The sequence below is a fragment of the Daktulosphaira vitifoliae genome, unplaced genomic scaffold, assembly GCF_025091365.1.
Source record: "Daktulosphaira vitifoliae isolate Bord-2020 unplaced genomic scaffold, ASM2509136v1 Scaffold_3, whole genome shotgun sequence".
In the NCBI taxonomy this organism is placed as follows: domain Eukaryota; kingdom Metazoa; phylum Arthropoda; class Insecta; order Hemiptera; family Phylloxeridae; genus Daktulosphaira; species Daktulosphaira vitifoliae.
This window is the reverse complement of record NW_026099574.1, coordinates 34,416,260-34,433,800: the sequence shown is the minus strand read 5'-3', so window position 1 is coordinate 34,433,800 and position 17,541 is coordinate 34,416,260. Positions and strand designations below refer to the sequence as shown.

General features: G+C 27.0%; 1 protein-coding gene across 1 annotated transcript in view; it reads right to left on the bottom strand.

The window, feature by feature from the left end:
• Window positions 1–13,651: 13,651 nt before the first annotated feature.
• Window positions 13,652–17,541, bottom strand: part of LOC126901994 (uncharacterized) — a 51,792-nt gene continuing 47,902 nt past the window's right edge. Inside the window, exon 3 of the mRNA XM_050679015.1 lies at window positions 13,652–14,572. Coding sequence (XP_050534972.1) covers window positions 13,842–14,572 — 731 coding nt within the window. The 3' untranslated portion in view covers window positions 13,652–13,841. The remainder of the gene's footprint in view (window positions 14,573–17,541) is intronic.

Sequence of the window (17,541 nt, the reverse complement as noted above, 5' to 3'; positions counted from 1 at the left end):
ATGAGTAGTACTCGAATCGGTATCGCTCCGAGGCTAGTTCCTTCACTTGCGAGACCTGCAACGCGTATAATAATAATAATACAAGAGCAGCATTAACGACGTCGTCACTACACCGCCCGGACACACCGACTCGAAGTGTGGAAAGTTTAATTAAACGGACGTTTAGTTGTTGATCTGATAATAATTCTCCGATAGAGAATAATATTAAATAAACGATATTGTTGCAAGACGCGTGTTATTTTTGTTCGTGATTACTCTTTTAGCTTAAACCTTGGGGCATTGTAATAGCAAAGAATTATTGTAATCAAAACGACGGCCACCACTATTCACTTCTGTTTACGTTGAGTTTTGATTGATGGTTGAATGAACAGTTGACGGACTCGTTCGATTGAACCAGTTCGGTTGTCTACTCCGACAAAATTAATCTTTACCTGAAGAGATGTGGACACTAAGGTGAGTGTGTCACCTGATATTACAACTCATAACTCTATTAAATTTGATATTATAATACTAAGCTAAATGGAGTTGCCGAAATTTCTTATAAAACGCTTTGGTCGGTAGTATATTGAAAAACTTAACGCCCCATATAATTCATTTTTTATTCTTATTCATACCATTTTTTTTTTTTGCATAGAGATTTTAATTTTTTATTATTATTATTATGTGTAGTTAAATTTCCTAATTTTATAAATAACTCTTGAGACTTCCGAAAGTGACAAAATATTTAATAAATGTATATATCTCTATACATTTGAGCACTTGAGATTGTGTTAACATTTAATATTTAATTTTCTCTTAATAACTAATACTATAAGACACGTCTGACTTTAATAATATATTTTGATTCTGAGTGTGACGTTTAACCAAAATCTTGTCTGAGCAATCAAGAGTTGCCTTGTTTTTTCCTGAAGGCCCGCAGGTCTTGAAAATAGTAACACCTTATTAGAACTGTTTATAATATCTATTCAAATTTGATACTAAATCATTGATTTAAGTGATTATGACTTGAAGTATCTACAATGAGATGCTGAACAATATCACTATAATTGTAAGCTTTGCTATTAACATTTTGCCAGCTCTTGATAGCTTTATATTTTAAAAATATATGTTATACTCGATAATACTTCATTAAATAAAAGCAATCTAACTTATGTACGAATGATAAAAAAATTTATAAAAATAATTCTAAAAATCCCATTTTTAATACTTTTATTATGATTATTATAGTAAAAACAATTTAAAACTTTGTTAAATAATATAAAATATGTTATAAATCTTTAAATTGAATATTGATTGATCGTTCTTAAAATAAGAAAAAAGTAATTTTATTGTCAATTAAATTATTTATGAAATAAATTATTTTTTATATTGGTTGATGAAAAATAAATGTTTGGTCCCTAATTGTAGACCCATGTTGTACGTTATTTTTTATAAAATGAAAATAGGATGGAAAATGATGTATTAAAAATTAAATAAAAAAAAATACACCCTCGTCTAATAATTGTTTAGGTATGAGAAAAAAAACACTCCAGTGCGGATGCCAAACAAATTAAAAGGGTTGAAATATAAGAGAGTGCAAACGACAGTTTCTTATTTTTTATAAACACTATCGTAAGTACTTTTTCCGAAGTGTAATGAGTTTGCTAAAGAAGTGACTAAAATTGATTAAATTTTGAACTATCAAAAGTTTTTTCGCAACCACCATCAGTTAGCCTTTTTTTCTCATCAAATTAAATTGCCGCAAAAATTATACTTAACATTTGCAGTGATAGAAGAATAATTTATTCTGTAAATTTGAAACGACTCGACCGAACCGGTCCGACCAGTTTCCTTACAGTTTATGTATCTTGTGTGCCGATACTTTTATAATAAAGTATGTTCTCTAAATTTACAGGTATGATCTGAACAAGAAGTTCACTTCAATAATACGCGGATGTATGATTATTTATTATAACGAACTGTAGTCGTCAATCGTAGGTCTTGGTCGTCTCATGTCAATGATACAAAGTCGACGGTCGGTTATATTTCAAGTTATACATAAGCCACTATTTTTTTTCTTTTTTTCAACAATCAATTAAATGAACTAGTTAATAAATAATATTTTTATTTATTTACCAGACATGTCTGGTAAATTATCAGTATACGATTGAATTTTTATAGTTGAAATTTGAGTTCATTTTCAGACTTATAGTTTTTGGCTATATAAAAGTTAACAATTCGAACAAAATATATTCCTTTCTCATTTATTAAAATGATTATGTATAAATTATGCTATTCTATTATACTATTCACTTCAGGATTGAACTAGTTATTCGTTATTATTCATAAATGGAGTGAAATGTAAGTAAACTTTTAACATTTTATACACCTAATAAATTCAAACGGTTAAGTTAAAACACTTAAAATGTGTGTCTATCTACGAATTCATATTTTTGTCACCACCCTCAAATTTTCCCTCTTACATGCTTAATCTTTTCTGTTTTCAAGCTTAAATGTATGGCTACCGGTTTGAACTGTTTCCTTGACCGCTCGCGTAATAGAAAATCGTGACTACTACTTACCTACCTCGCCTGTTTCTATACATATATATATATATATATATGTTTTCCTGAAGATAGAAGCTAAGAAAAATAAAAAGTCTAAAAAAATAAATGTGTAGTAGAAGCATAGTATAACGACTCTACGGCTGAGCCACCGCTATATTGTAACCAACGTCACGTCTTGTCCTCTGTTTTACGCTTTTAATAATACGTTATTTATTCAACATTTTATTTCACTCGGTTAAGTCGTGCAAAGACAAGTATACCACTGCAGTCTTTCTCATGGGACGCATAAAGTCAGTTGATTTTCTTTTATTTACCTTATGGTCGTCTTTCTTCTTTTAACTCGTGTCGTCAGTCATCATGTCACACGTGCATTACTGTATCCATTGCTGGTCTTGGTCGATGAGTAGAATTAATGTAAACGGACGTGTAACTTGGACTGCAAAAGAGATAACATTTATAATTCGTTTCTTTCGTTAAGATTTAATATACACTGGTGTATCAGAAGTAAAAACAGCATCCCAATACTCCAAAATACATTATTTTGTTACTATTTTACTTATATATAAAAGTTTAATTGGGTTGAGTTTACTAGTATAAAAGTCGTAATTTCTCTAAAAGTATATTCAAGACTATGGCTGTGAACTTTTTTGAACCTGTACATTAAACAACCACATGCATGTTATTGAAACTCATAAGTAGTTACTTACTGGCACTCTGTTTATAATAAACTACATTAGATTAATAATAAATATGTGCAAAATTAATTTTGTCTGCGTGCCATCATATGTATAATATTTTAGGGTTTTCGAAAATTTTGCTCTTTTGTGAAAAGTTTTATGACACATTGAACAAATAGTAATAGTGTGCAGTACAATAAACTTGAATTTAATAATTTGTTTGTAAGCTTGTTTAAAACAACTGTACGATATATGTGAGCTAGTTGAAAAATTAAAAAAATTAAAATATAATAAGAAGTTTTTAATCATTTTTATCATTTAATATATACTATCAGGACTACTCAATACTAATGAATAATATGAAACGATAGAATGGTGTTTGTATTATACTACAGAACACATCGAGAGATATTAACTTAAAATATATATTTATCCGTCTTTTTTCATTTTCCCTCTTTAATTTCAGGATGATATACAGAGTGATTCACTCTGTTTTAACATATCAAATAACGTATGATTATTATGTTTTAATAAGTTAAAAACATGTATTGTTTCTTACATTATTATAGTCCTTAAGTATAAAAACAATTTAAAAAAAAGGTAACGAACAATATTTAATAGATTAAAAGTTATTAGATTTGTCAAAACATTGTCGACGACGCCGTATATTTTTTTAATCTGTATAGCAGTAAATAATATGTACTTCAGCTGTCTGTTATTATTATTGTACGCATCGCCGTTGTCATTTCTATCAAGAAGGGGGAAAGATGGATTAATATTATACAAACATATGTAGAAAGAAAGAGAAAGAAACTAACGGCGATGAACGTTAACCGTATGAAAAAAAAATTATAGACGTTTTGAGTGGCCAGAGGTGGTACAGTGATGCACCACCGTCAACGCGAGTAGGCGGCTGGCCGTGACCTCTCTCTTTTTCCATGGTCGTTGCAGTGTTACTGCCCAGACAGTCTGGAGCCGCGGATAAGACATTGCATACACCAGGCTCACAGGGAGCATATGAGAGCGGGCATTATTGTTGTTTTCTACATCACTAAAACAAAAAACCCAGGATAATGTAGTCGCGGCACAGTTGGGACAACTATAGATGATATCTGACGGAGATTAAAATCACTATCATAAAAAACCCCTTCGATGCAAATCTGAAAGTAGTGTTTAATTTTTTAAAGGAATAATTGAATTATTCCAAAGCAACAAAAACTCCTATTTCATCTTTTAGATCTCGATAACAAGTTTAATGATTTATAAATTTTAATGTATACTTGTTATTGTAATTAAATTTAGTAAGAAGTTGATATTGAATAATTTTATTTTGTAATTTTTACAGAGAAATTATAAAAAGTTATAAAGTTGTTGTATACAGAGTGGATCTTTTAATATTAGTCACTCAATTTCTTTGAGAATACTAAGTATATTAAAAAAAATCATTTGACATTTTTTAAGTTTTTAATTATTAATGTTTTTAATATATTCTTTATGCCTTATAAGTTGCAAAATATTTATAGCAAACATTTAAATCATTTTAATCATTTTTTTACTAAAGGAGGTTAAAGAGGGTACTTACTCTCAATCTATTATAGGTCTACACCGTTTGATCTTAAATATATAAAAAATAATAGAAAAAAATTTATAACAACACGAAAAACAGTGATTCCTTACATCATTGTAATATTTTTTATTAAATATCATAGTAAAATTAATACTTTCTGGTCTTCACATCTGTTACGTATTCATAAGTATTATATAAATTAGCAGTGGGGAGGAGATTGTCCTCTACTTATTGGTAGTACACGATCATTGGCATACACATTACTAACAATTATATTATTTCTCAATAAATATTTATTTTCTGTTTAATTATTTCATGTTATCTCTTATATAAAAAAAAACACAATAACATTCAATCAAAAATGGATGATTTTGAACAACATTAATTCCATTTTTTTATTATTTGTCTAATAAAAATATGGTATAAGAATGGCATAGTTGGGACAAGTACTGATGATATCTAACAGTGTTTAAAATCATAATCATAAGAAACGATTCGATAGATTTCAAATCTGTACTAAGTGTATAATTTAAAGAAATGAGTGGATTATTCCAAAAGCAAATCAAACAATGTATACTTAATTTAACCCTGATTAGTAGTACTTGATTTATAAATATAATATATTAATAAATACTATACAATTTAAAGTTATAATTATAATAATTAAACTTAGTATGAAATCGATATTAAATAATTTAATATTATATATTTTATGGAGAAATAATAAAAAATTATAAAGTTGTTGTATATTTTGTTACATCTGTAAAAACCGTATAAAAAAAATTAAGAGCTTAGTGGAAAACTTTCTAGAAAATAATTTGGTCTATATTGATCAACAAGAATTTTTTTATCAGAGACAAAAATATACTTTTACTAAACCAATGTTTGCGCTGGTTTTATGTTTTCAAATAGTTTTTTTTATCACTTTTAAATTTTAAAATTATTACCAAATATTACAAAACGAATACATAATAAAAATCTACCACTTGTGGCTAATATTATTTAAAATTAAAATAATCTTAAAAACAAAAAATATTTAACCAAAAAAAAATCTAAGTTAAAATTAAATTCAACATCACATCAACGGACGAAATTATAGTTGCAATTAGGCCCCAAATATTTCTTAATATTTTAAGTATAGTATTTATTTTAACACCAAAAATTACATAGAAATGATTACTATGGTTTTTATTGAAATGATTTATTTCGATAATAATATAAAAAATTTATGACAAATTTAATTAAAATTAATAATTTGAAAAAAGGTGATTTTAAATCAAAATAGTTTTTTCTTAACGTTGGGGACCATTTACATATAGAAATTGTCGGGAAACATTTTTTTGTTTAATTTATGGTATATAACCTAAGATTTAATTTAACATATTTTTAAAGTTCGAGTATATTTGAAACATTTTTAAAAATTGAGTTAAAAAAATGTTCTCTGTATAAAAGGAAATGGTTTTATTTAAAGAAAAAGTATGTTAGATGGAAGGAGTATACATAAAGTATTCATAAAAAATGTATTAATCCATACATTTTCAAAAAAATATAGCAATTTAAATTTAAAAATATAAAATCGAAAATTTTAACAAAAAAAAACATGATTTTTAACAACAGCTTGACTTGTGACTATTTGAGAATTTCCACCATTTACGGGGTCCTAGGGAAAATTTTTCAATTGTTAAAGGTAATGTATTCCACTAGATACGATTTGTGATCTTTTGACAAATTCTTAAGAAATATCGGTCCAGCGAAAGCTGTGAAAAAGTAGTGACGGACAAAAAATAATAAAAATAAATGAACACATTATAGTAAAATTAATACCTTCTTAGCTTCGCATAGAGTATAAAAACTCAATATTTTTACTTTAAAAATACATATTGTCTTTTATTTTTAAATATCGAAATCACACACTGTTTGAAAATACCCAAAATTCATCTCTAATAATTACAGACTTAGCGATAACATAAACTGGAACGACTTAAAACGTAAAATGTTATAATTTTATAAAGTATAAAAGCAAGAAATTCAATTTTAATACGTTTTATAAATTTTATGTTTAAGCAAATCAGAAATTAGAAACTAATTAAAAAAAAATCCAGTTATATTTATAAGAATACTTCAAAAACATCAAAATGAATTTTTTATATATCCAATATTAGCTTACAAATATTTGTGCTAAAATGTCTTGACCTGAGTAAAACTGTAGCAATTGGCGACATAATTTTGATGTCTAATTTAGTGTATACGCTGCCTTCGAGTGTCACAGCTGTGTGTACAACAGAGGCGTCTTATACACGTATATCTTTTTTTTATCGTTCGTAGGCGATATGCAAGCACGTAGGAGTATATGCCCCAAGTCAAGAGAAACGTGAGTTTTCTGTTCTTTATTATTATCGTAGTCGTTATTTTTTTTTCGAACAACACAACAGGTGTATCCCGCGGATCTACTACGATACGGTAGGACTAATATGGATAATGTACACAGACGATTTGGTGGTGATGGTAGAGAGAAAAAAAAGATTGGATTACACTGACTAGAACCTAGTGGTCCTGCAATGTATGTGCCGTTTTCTCGTTACCGTTTCAGCTCATTATAAGCGAGTTTAAAATTACGTGAGTAGGAAAATGTATTAGAGATTCGATGCAAACTTGATTTTATACATAAATATTATATCAACTGATAAAACTTTAATGTTACATATCATTTTTCATATTCTAAACAACAAATAACACGCGTAGTTAAAATATTTAAATGAAAACCCAGCCTATATTATTTGTATCGAATAACGTTACATACAGGTTACAACTTAATGAGTTAAAAAATAGAAACTTATATTGCGTTATATTGGGTTTTCATTCTCAAAAAATAAAATAAGTAATAATAACAAAATACATAGGATTTTTGTATAAACGATAAAACTTAAAAATAAATTTATAAATATTTGCTACTAAAGAAAAAATTACTAATGCACCAAAAATAATTTACAAATAATTAAATATTATAATTTCTAGATATTTGCGAAAAATTTAATCATTTAGATACCAAGATCTTAAATGAAAAGCGAAAAATTCATAAGGTGTTTTTTCCGTGGAAATTTGAATTAAAAGAGTTTTTTTTTTTTTACCTCGTGCGTCCATTTTTACATTTCTATGACTTTCTAAGTTTTTAAATACAATAAAAATATCAAAGTTTTTAATGACAGATCTCAATACAATCTCTTTTAACTGACATTCTTCAGAGAAATTTTAAAAACGCGTGTTTTTAATTTTAGAACCTTTTCATTCTGAGGCGAAATTCATAGTTTTTAGAGTGAACATTGAATAAAGTAATTATTTATAAATCGTTAAATTGGAATTAATTACAGGGGTAAGTCCTGACATTAACGTCTCTAGATTTATTATAGTTAAGTGTTTTAATAAATATGATAAAAAGCAAAATGTCTATTTACTATTATTATAATATCTGTTATTTATGGAAATATTTTAATTGAAAAGAAACTGCGAGTAATTAAAAAATGAATACAAATTTATTGCCTTTCTGAAATTACTAAATATGTAAAATTATTTATTGAATTATACCATAGACGATGCATAATATTCATATAAATGCGCGTGAGCGTATATTTTGAAGTTTACCATTTAGATATTATAATGTTTCAACGTATTGTATCAATAAATCAAAAACAGTAACCTATTACCAGTGTTTAGATTTTTTTTTGTCTCAGCGTCATACTAAATTACCGACAAGATTTTTTTTTTCCTATACTGGTTCTATGCTCTCTGCAAATGATTTAATGTATAACCGTGATCTTCCACAGAACACGTGTTAGTTAGACACTGATAAATGAACAGCAACTCACAAAAAAACTATACATCAGCCATGTTTTACAATCGAGTAAGGTTCAACTGGTCAATTTAGTGTGCAACAGGCTTGCTTAAGTTATGAAATATTTTTTTTTCCTTATTTTTCAATTTAATTTCTTTTACAATATATTCAGAATATATAATGTCGAAATACTTTTTATGATTTTACTTACAACTACCATACAATTGAAAGTTATACAATCAATATTTGTTTACTACGTTTCATCCAAAAATAATTATTATAATTTTTGGTAATCTTATAATATTCATTGAAAAACAAAAAAGAGTTAGTATAAAGAATGTTGACTTTTTGTCTCGGTAATAATAATAAGCTTTAATAATTCTCTGACTATTCAACTGCCTAGGCGAAAGTTTTGAAGGTTTTTTGCCAATTTTCGTTTGAGTAACCATAAAGATTTATTATTTTCAGATTACTTAAAGTTAAAGAATTTTAAACAGCCATCTAATAATAGTAACTATTGTTTTAGAGGTTCAAATGACAAAATAAAATGCTGGCACCTACTCAAAAGCCATCGATCTTCTGCTAATCTTTCCGAATACGACCTTTAACAGACTTCAAAACGGGACGTTTGACTAACGATAGTCACTTATTCTCATTTGTTTTGCGAGCAGGGGCAAGAAAAAAAAAACGACTCGATGTTTACTCAAGTTATTTCTGGCGTTTCGGCAAACGCGATAAACACGCGCAGTAAAACAAACGGTAGCACGCGCCATAAGAAAAATAAGAACAGGACAGTTTTTCCCACGTGACAAATGGTTAAGGCGAAGTAAGAAGAGACAATATTCGTATCCGAAGTTCAGGTCAGGGCGTGAAATGGCCCGCAGAGAATAGTGTAGTTTTAACTAACCGATGTGTACTTGGCAAGTGGAGTACATCCAAACACATGTTCGGAATCATTTTACATCAAACTGGCGCTGTTTTTACACGAGTGACTCGCCGAACACACACAAAATTGACTCTCACAAATCGCTAGCATTTATTTGTCTTTATAATAGTCAAGTTACAACGTGATACGCACGGTAACTGAACAAAGCAAACGTGGGTAGTACATTTGGTCTAACGGTAACACTATTCGAGGATAAATAATTACGGTACTATTTTTGTATTGCGTTTTGGATAAGTTAAAATAAACATCAATATATCGGCTCTGTTCTAAAAGGGTTCATGCGTATCAAATGGTGTACCATTTATTATTAATCTATCCAAACCTCTTCGATAGTATTGCAGCAGCTAGATGATAACTGCATTTTAGAGATAATATTCGTTTACCATTGGAGCTCGAGAAAAAAATATTACTACATTAACTTGGTGAACGCTATGACCATAATCACTATAACATTATAGCCACTGTAATAGGTGCGTGCGTGTGTATATAATACACATTACCGATATGAAAGTATATTATAAAATATACTGATATGCATCGTACTCGAGGAAGATGAGGTAGCGTAATGATCGGTGATATGCCGTTGTTCCTCTACACCTGGATAATTATTTTTAAGGTAGCATCGGAGATGGTAAAACTAAAATATCATATTTTAACATGATTATACGTTAACTGGTAGGTACCTACCCTAAAAGTAATCGAAAATAGAAATCAGTAGTCCGATTTGATGTACATGTAATGGATTATAAAAAGTAAATTGGACTTCTTGTTAAACTGTGTTCACAATCGTGCACTTTATTGGTTTACAAGCCACAAACTACAGTTTACTACCAAGAGGCAAAGTTTTACAAGCTATACATTCACATAGTATCAGGCGTGAATACTTAAATGTAATTTAAACTGCTAAATAAGATCACGATGCGTAAATGCAGTTTATAGATATATCTCAATAAAAACTAGTCACTCCCATTTTTCGTAAATTACAAATATTATCATCGATAAACGTATAACCAATATCAAGAGAAACAATGTAGTCGTTGTTTTTTTTTTGCTTTTCATAGATAGCAGTGGCGGATCAGAAAGAAGTCGCAGGGGGTGTGTTCTCATTCCTTGAACTATTGTCGCCAAATAAAATTAAAAGAAAAGAGGTTTTTTAAATAATAAAATTGATAAAAAAATGAGTTCTAAAAAAATTAACGCCCTCCCTTGAAGAAATACTAGATCCGCATAATATTTAGTATTTATTAATTACAAAACGTGTATTTAAATTTTTTCAGGAGGCTAAGGTTTTCCTAGTACTCTAATAACATGTCAACAATAAAGCAAAATTTATTTAAATATTGATAATAATCAAAGTTTCTAGAAGTTTTACCACTAGGTAGCTATTTTCATCCAATAGTTCATGTCGTAATTACTTTCAGTCCATATATTACATATATTACATATATATTACATATATTGTAGTTCTGTACATATAAAAATAATGTTAAACAAAGAAATATCAAAGTCATAAATTTATTTATAAAAAATATAAACTTAATGTATCCATTAAAATTAATGTATTATAATACATTTATAATATTTATACTGGCTATTTTTTTACCTACTCGTGGTATTGTCACATTTTAATAGACTTATAATTGTTATTATTTTAAATACTATTTCCTACATATATAATTGAATAATAATTTTAAGTTAAAAATTATTTTCAACATTAAGTAGGTATGTAATGTTTCAATTTATTTTAATGTAATCTTAAAAAATCCTGCACAGTGGGGTTGCGGCATAGTAGGGATGTTGCATAGTATAGATTTATTCTGACAGTGATTAAAATCACTATCAAAAGAAACGCTTCGATGCAAATCTGTAGATAGTATTTAATTCTAAAAAATTGATGGAAAAAAGCAACATCAACTTCTATTTCTTTAATTTTACCCAGATTAGTATTTCTTATAATTATATATTATATAATTTTTAAAATTAATTGTTTTCAAATTATTATTGATTTTGATTTTTAATATGTTAAAAGTAATCATTTTGACCTACTTTTTTTTGTCCTTTAAAGTGAAAGTTTTAATAGAACAAAAATGAATTTATTACCATAACTTTTAGCTCAACTTGCAAGTTTGAAATTTACATTATTAAATAGAAAAAAATGAAATTGTTAAAATTAATATCAGATTAATGATTAAGATTAATGCAATCATGAAATTTTATAATTACTATTTACAGTACATTTATCAGAAAAGTTCGATTTTATTTACATTTTTATCCTAATAGATTACTTNATTTTATTTACATTTTTATCGTAATAGATCACTTAAATAAAAATCATAGTAATCATTTCTAATTAACTTTTGGTTTAAATAAGGAATATTTTTTCGATTTTTAAGAGTAATAACTTAAACTAAATACGAAATGTAATCATTTGACATATCGTTGAAAAAAGTAGGCCTAGTGAGGGTTGGCAAAATAAATCGTAGATACGAAAAGAACTATACAGAAAATAATATTAACATGAATATAAATTTCTTCTCACGAGGGGAGACTATAGTAATAGGATCCTTTATATTTATTGAAGTTATTGAATCTAAATGAGATAAATATCAAATATTTTGAAAATTTTATTCTAACTTAAAAATAATGCAAATTACTAATTGCCATAGACGGATTTGAACTTCGTACCCTAAGCGTGAAAGACGCAGGTGTTACCCATTCGGCAACTGTTCGTTGCTTTTGTAACATGATAAAATTGGCTATTTAAGCTAACTCGAATTTAACCTAAATAACAGTAATATCGAATTTCCATTACATACTTTGAGCTTTAATTAAATTATGATGATTACTTTAATTTCGGTGTGGTGTGGCGCGGTGGTCACACTAGTTGTTGACAAAACTCTAGTGTTAAGTCGCGCCTACTAGCGTAGGTGAACGGATGGGAGACCATACATACGATTTTACGGTGGCGAAAAAGCATTATGTTTCCAGTGCAGAAGGCAATGGGAAACCACTGCACTTAATTTTCCTCAAGATATACAAATCCAACTGGGCAACGATAAGGCAAATCCTTTAGCAGAGAATGACTATAATTTCGTATTATAATAATAATTCATATAAAAATATAATTTACAGAACTGTTTACACAAGATTTTCACGATATTTTTGATAATAACAATTATGTAATTTTTTTAAATTAATAAAAAAATTAGGCAATAAATAATGGTTGAGTTAATTTTTGATTTATACAATTTTTAAAATTTCAAGAAAAAATCTTAATTTTCTATTACAGGCATTTGCAGTTATATTATAAGCTACTTGTCTCTACAATTTAAAATTTTTTTACCAAAGTTAATTTTTTTTTTACTTAATACTATTATAAAAATACTATTTTGATGAAAATCATTTTGAAATTTTTAAAAAGTATATTGAAAAAATGAATTGAGGCTTTTTTTTTTGACTAGTATTGATTTATATCTGACAATTATTAAATTTACTTATAATATATAAGTAGTTTAAACGGCTTTTTATTTATGAACAATTAATTTATAATCGTGCAGTATAAAAAAAAACATTAAATTTAATTTAGTTTTTAATAATGTAGCCATTTTTTTTTCTATTAACCCTTAAACAGTCGCGTAGGGGTCTAGCATAACTCCATATAATATAAAAAAAAGACGATAATTATTGATTTTTAAAATTGTAAAATTTTTGGGGATTTCCCCATTATCGGAAACAAGAGAAATTTTTTTCAAATTTTTAGGGTAATGTCTTCGTATAGATACGATCTGTGATCTTTTGACCTATCGTTGAAAGAAATAGGTTCGGCGAAAGCTGAGACTAAGTTACAACAGATTCATTTTACTAAATATTTAAATATGAATTTAAAAAATAAGGATAATTTATATGATAACATAATAAAGTAGTTTAATGTAATACTTAATATTATTTTTATATAAAATAATTGTAAAATAATAATTATTAATTCATAAATAAAAAAAATCGAAATTATTTATTGTATAAAAATATTATTCAGTAAATCTTATTATCTTTATTATTTTATCAAGAAATCTTCATTTGATAACTCAATATCTTGACGAATTTTTTTGTTTCGTTTTAATAGTAAAAATGTATTTAAATTATGATATAACATTTAACAATAATAAATATTTAAACATGAATCAACAAAATGTACTTAATTTATATGATAACATAATATAATAGTTTAATGTCATACTAAATATAATTTTTTACAAAATTAATTGTAAAATTATAATTATTAATTGATGCATAAAAAAACTTCTGCCGCATTAAAAAGTTTAGCTACCTTTTGAACACTGCCTTGATATAATTTTATTAAGACTTCATTGTCAGGTATTTCCTTTGAAATGATATCGTGCTCCCATAAGTCATCATTTATAAGAATAGCATAGTTTCTTTTTAAATGTGTAAGTTTTCTGCATTCTAATAATTGCGCTTTGTATTTTTCAATATCTTTTTTTAGAATTTGTATACCATCAATATTATTTAATTCGTCTTTTGGATAAATTTCTTTCAGAGCATTCGAAATACAGTCAAGAGGTAATGTAGAAATGAAATACTTCCTAAATATGTCATATATATATTTAAATAAATTTTTAAAGTTATAAATGCTTACATTTCCTATTAGGTAATCTACAGTCTTATCCGATAATGGAAGAAGTAATACTGCTACAGAGAAAACATCGATTCTATCCATGACTTCAATTAAAAACAAACAAAATCTATCGACAAAAGTTATTCCAACACTTTCCATAGTATTCAGATAATGAGTATAACTCTGAATAATTTCTAAATTGTTATTTCGAAAAATCAGTTTCCCTAACCTTTTGTTAATGGTAAATTCTTTTTGAACAGGAACAATAATTTGATTTTGTTGCGTCCACGTCCACGGCTTTTCACATTTTCTCGGGTCAAAATATTGTAATTTCTCAACATCAGGATCATCCAACAGTGTATTTTCATCATAAGGTAGAGGACAAAGAGATGCATCACTACCAGTGTAATATTTATTTTCTCGTAATGTTAGCTGAAGGAATGCTGGATATGTTCTTATAAGTTGATATAAATCGTCATTGGTTACAAAAGTTTGATGTTCAATATTCGTAAATAGTTCATTAGTCTTAGGAACAATAATTGCATTGGAAATTGTTATGTTCAATAATATAATGTGTATAATACTAAAATAATTCATTTTACATGTATCAGTAGTAATTAAAATAATTATTCAATCGTTCTGACTTTCTTGTACATAAATTTGTTAAATTTTTAAAAAAAAATGAATTTTAGTATTGAATAATTATTTGGATAAATAATGTTTTTTTGTATATTTCAAGGTTTTTCTATAAATATAAAACTATAACGAATTAATTTTTTACAAGTGTTTGTTGGTACATAAGAAATAAAGTAAAAATAGTTCTATAATTATTATAGTTAAAATATTATAAATCAACATAATAATTACAATTTCGTTATTGAATTAGTAACTATAATATATAACAAAATTATGATAATTTTATTTTAAAAATGTATAAGTTTTTAAATATACAAGGTGGCCCACCACTCACTGACAACTTAAAATTTAAGTTGTCAGTGAGTTATTTAACAAGTTATTCAAAAGTTATTTAATAACTTTTGATCCAGTTAATATTTTTAGCTGATTTTTTTTTTTAAATAATAGTTATACGTTAGGTCTATAGCTATATTTCAATAATTAATTTTTTTACATTTTATTAAAAATATTAATTATTTTTAAATTTTAAATAAAATGTAAAAAAAAAATCTAAGATAGCTATTTTGTAGAGTAGAATTTAAGAAAAATTTTAGTAAAAAAATATCTTATTAATATTCAGTAGTAAATATTCTGTAGCGTTTTGAAGTTTGTAAAAATTTGAATTTTCTTGTACTATTTTACGGTTATAAACATTGAAATACGTATTGAGAAAAGGACAGAAGAAAACGCTATCTTTTCATGATTACTGTGTATACATATGATGATAGTGTGTATACATTACAAACTTGGCATAAATACCATGATAAGAAATTAGATAAGGCAATTATTACTTATCACTCTCATTCAAAAGTATATTGAAAAGATAGCGTTTTCTTCTGTCCTTTTCTCAATACGTATTTCAATGTTTAATACCGTAAAATAGTACATGAAAATTCAAATTTTCACAAACTTCAAAACGCTACAGAATATTTACTACTGAATATTAATAAGATATTTTTTTACTAAAATTTTTCTTAAATTCTACTCTACAAAATAGCTATCTTAGATTTTTTTTTTACATTTTATTTAAAATTTAAAAATAATTAATATTTTTAATAAAATGTAAAAAAATTAATTATTGAGATATAGCTATAGACCTAACGTATAACTATTATTAAAAAAAAAAATCAACTAAAAATATTAACTGGATCAAAAGTTATTTAAGTTGTCAGTGAGTGGTGGCCCACTCTGTATATGTACTAAAAAAAATCCAGCACAGGTGGGCCGCGGTACAGTGGTGACGTGGCCTAGTTGGATCAAGTATAATGATATCTGACAGTGATTAAAATTCAGTGGTATATAAGTGTCAGATTTATAAAAATAATATTCCAAATGATAGGTAAAAACATCAAGCATTTATAAAATAAAAAATTATATTGATATGTTCGTTTTTGAAAAAGTTACAGCAGTTTTTAGTAAAAAAATTTCGAAAATTTCGAAAATTAGCGATTTTAAAATTTGTAATTTTTTTGGATATTTGCTCCATTTGCGGGGAAAAAATGTTAAATGAAACTTACCATAGTACATTAGAGATGACACTGTATGAAGTACAATTTAATAAATTACCAGAAAGATTGTGGAATCAATGGCTAGACCAGTGTGTAAATACGATCGAAAGTACATCAGAAGAGCAATTGAGAAAACTTTTGAATGAACGGTTAAAGGAAAAAGAAGTGCGGAGAGCAGAAAAAGCTAACAAAGGTAAGACACAACTAAAAGAATTTAAGGTAGGTGATAGAGTATTAATAAAATCATTAAATCTTAGTTGTAAAAACAAAAATATAGCTACAAAATTAATGCCTATTTTTGAAGGCCCATTTACAATAACGAAAAAAGTACAAAAATCCACATACATAGTGTGTAGTGAAAATAAAGGTAAAAGTATTGTTAGGGGTATGTTTCATGTTTCACACCTAAAACAATATTACACAGAAAATAATTACTAAGAAAAACGCGTCAAAACCTTATGTTAGGTCCAACGGTTTGCCACGTTTTTTTCTTATTTTAGGGGCAGACGTAATGGTACAGTTTAGATGAAATGTTGTAAATGTACTATTATTGTATTATTACTCGTATTATTGTATAATATGCGGCATCATCGTGTGGGACTTCTACATTCGCGTTATGTGGTGGCGGCGCTGGAAAAATGTTGTCATGCCTAACAAAGTGATAAGAAGATAAAATAGTTGGTTGGTTATGTTTTAAAAGAAATGAAATACGTAATGATAATTGTTTATTAAAAAATGAACACGTTGTTTTTCTTTTCTCTCTAAATAAAAACTAACAAGTAACAATAAGATTTTTCATGATGAATTAAATAGAAATATCAACAAACAATGTTTGAGAGAACAGCGAATAAATACGCAAGAATATCAACTATATTTGAACTCCTACATCAATGAACGGTACTGTGCTCAAAGAAGATACGTACATAAAAAAATGACCACAGTACTTGTTTTATATGTTGTATATGTATATCCAAACGTGACGGAAACAAACAAACGAAGGAGCCTTTCGTCGGTCCGTTCGTTGAACTATGTTTGACGTTGTGTGTTTTTATCAGGACGACTGAGGGGTGGGTTATAGCAGCGTTACTCTTAGTTAATTTTTTGTGAAAAAGTTGTCATATTAAATCCCCCCCTGTGAGCAGGTTAAGTGTCAGATTTAC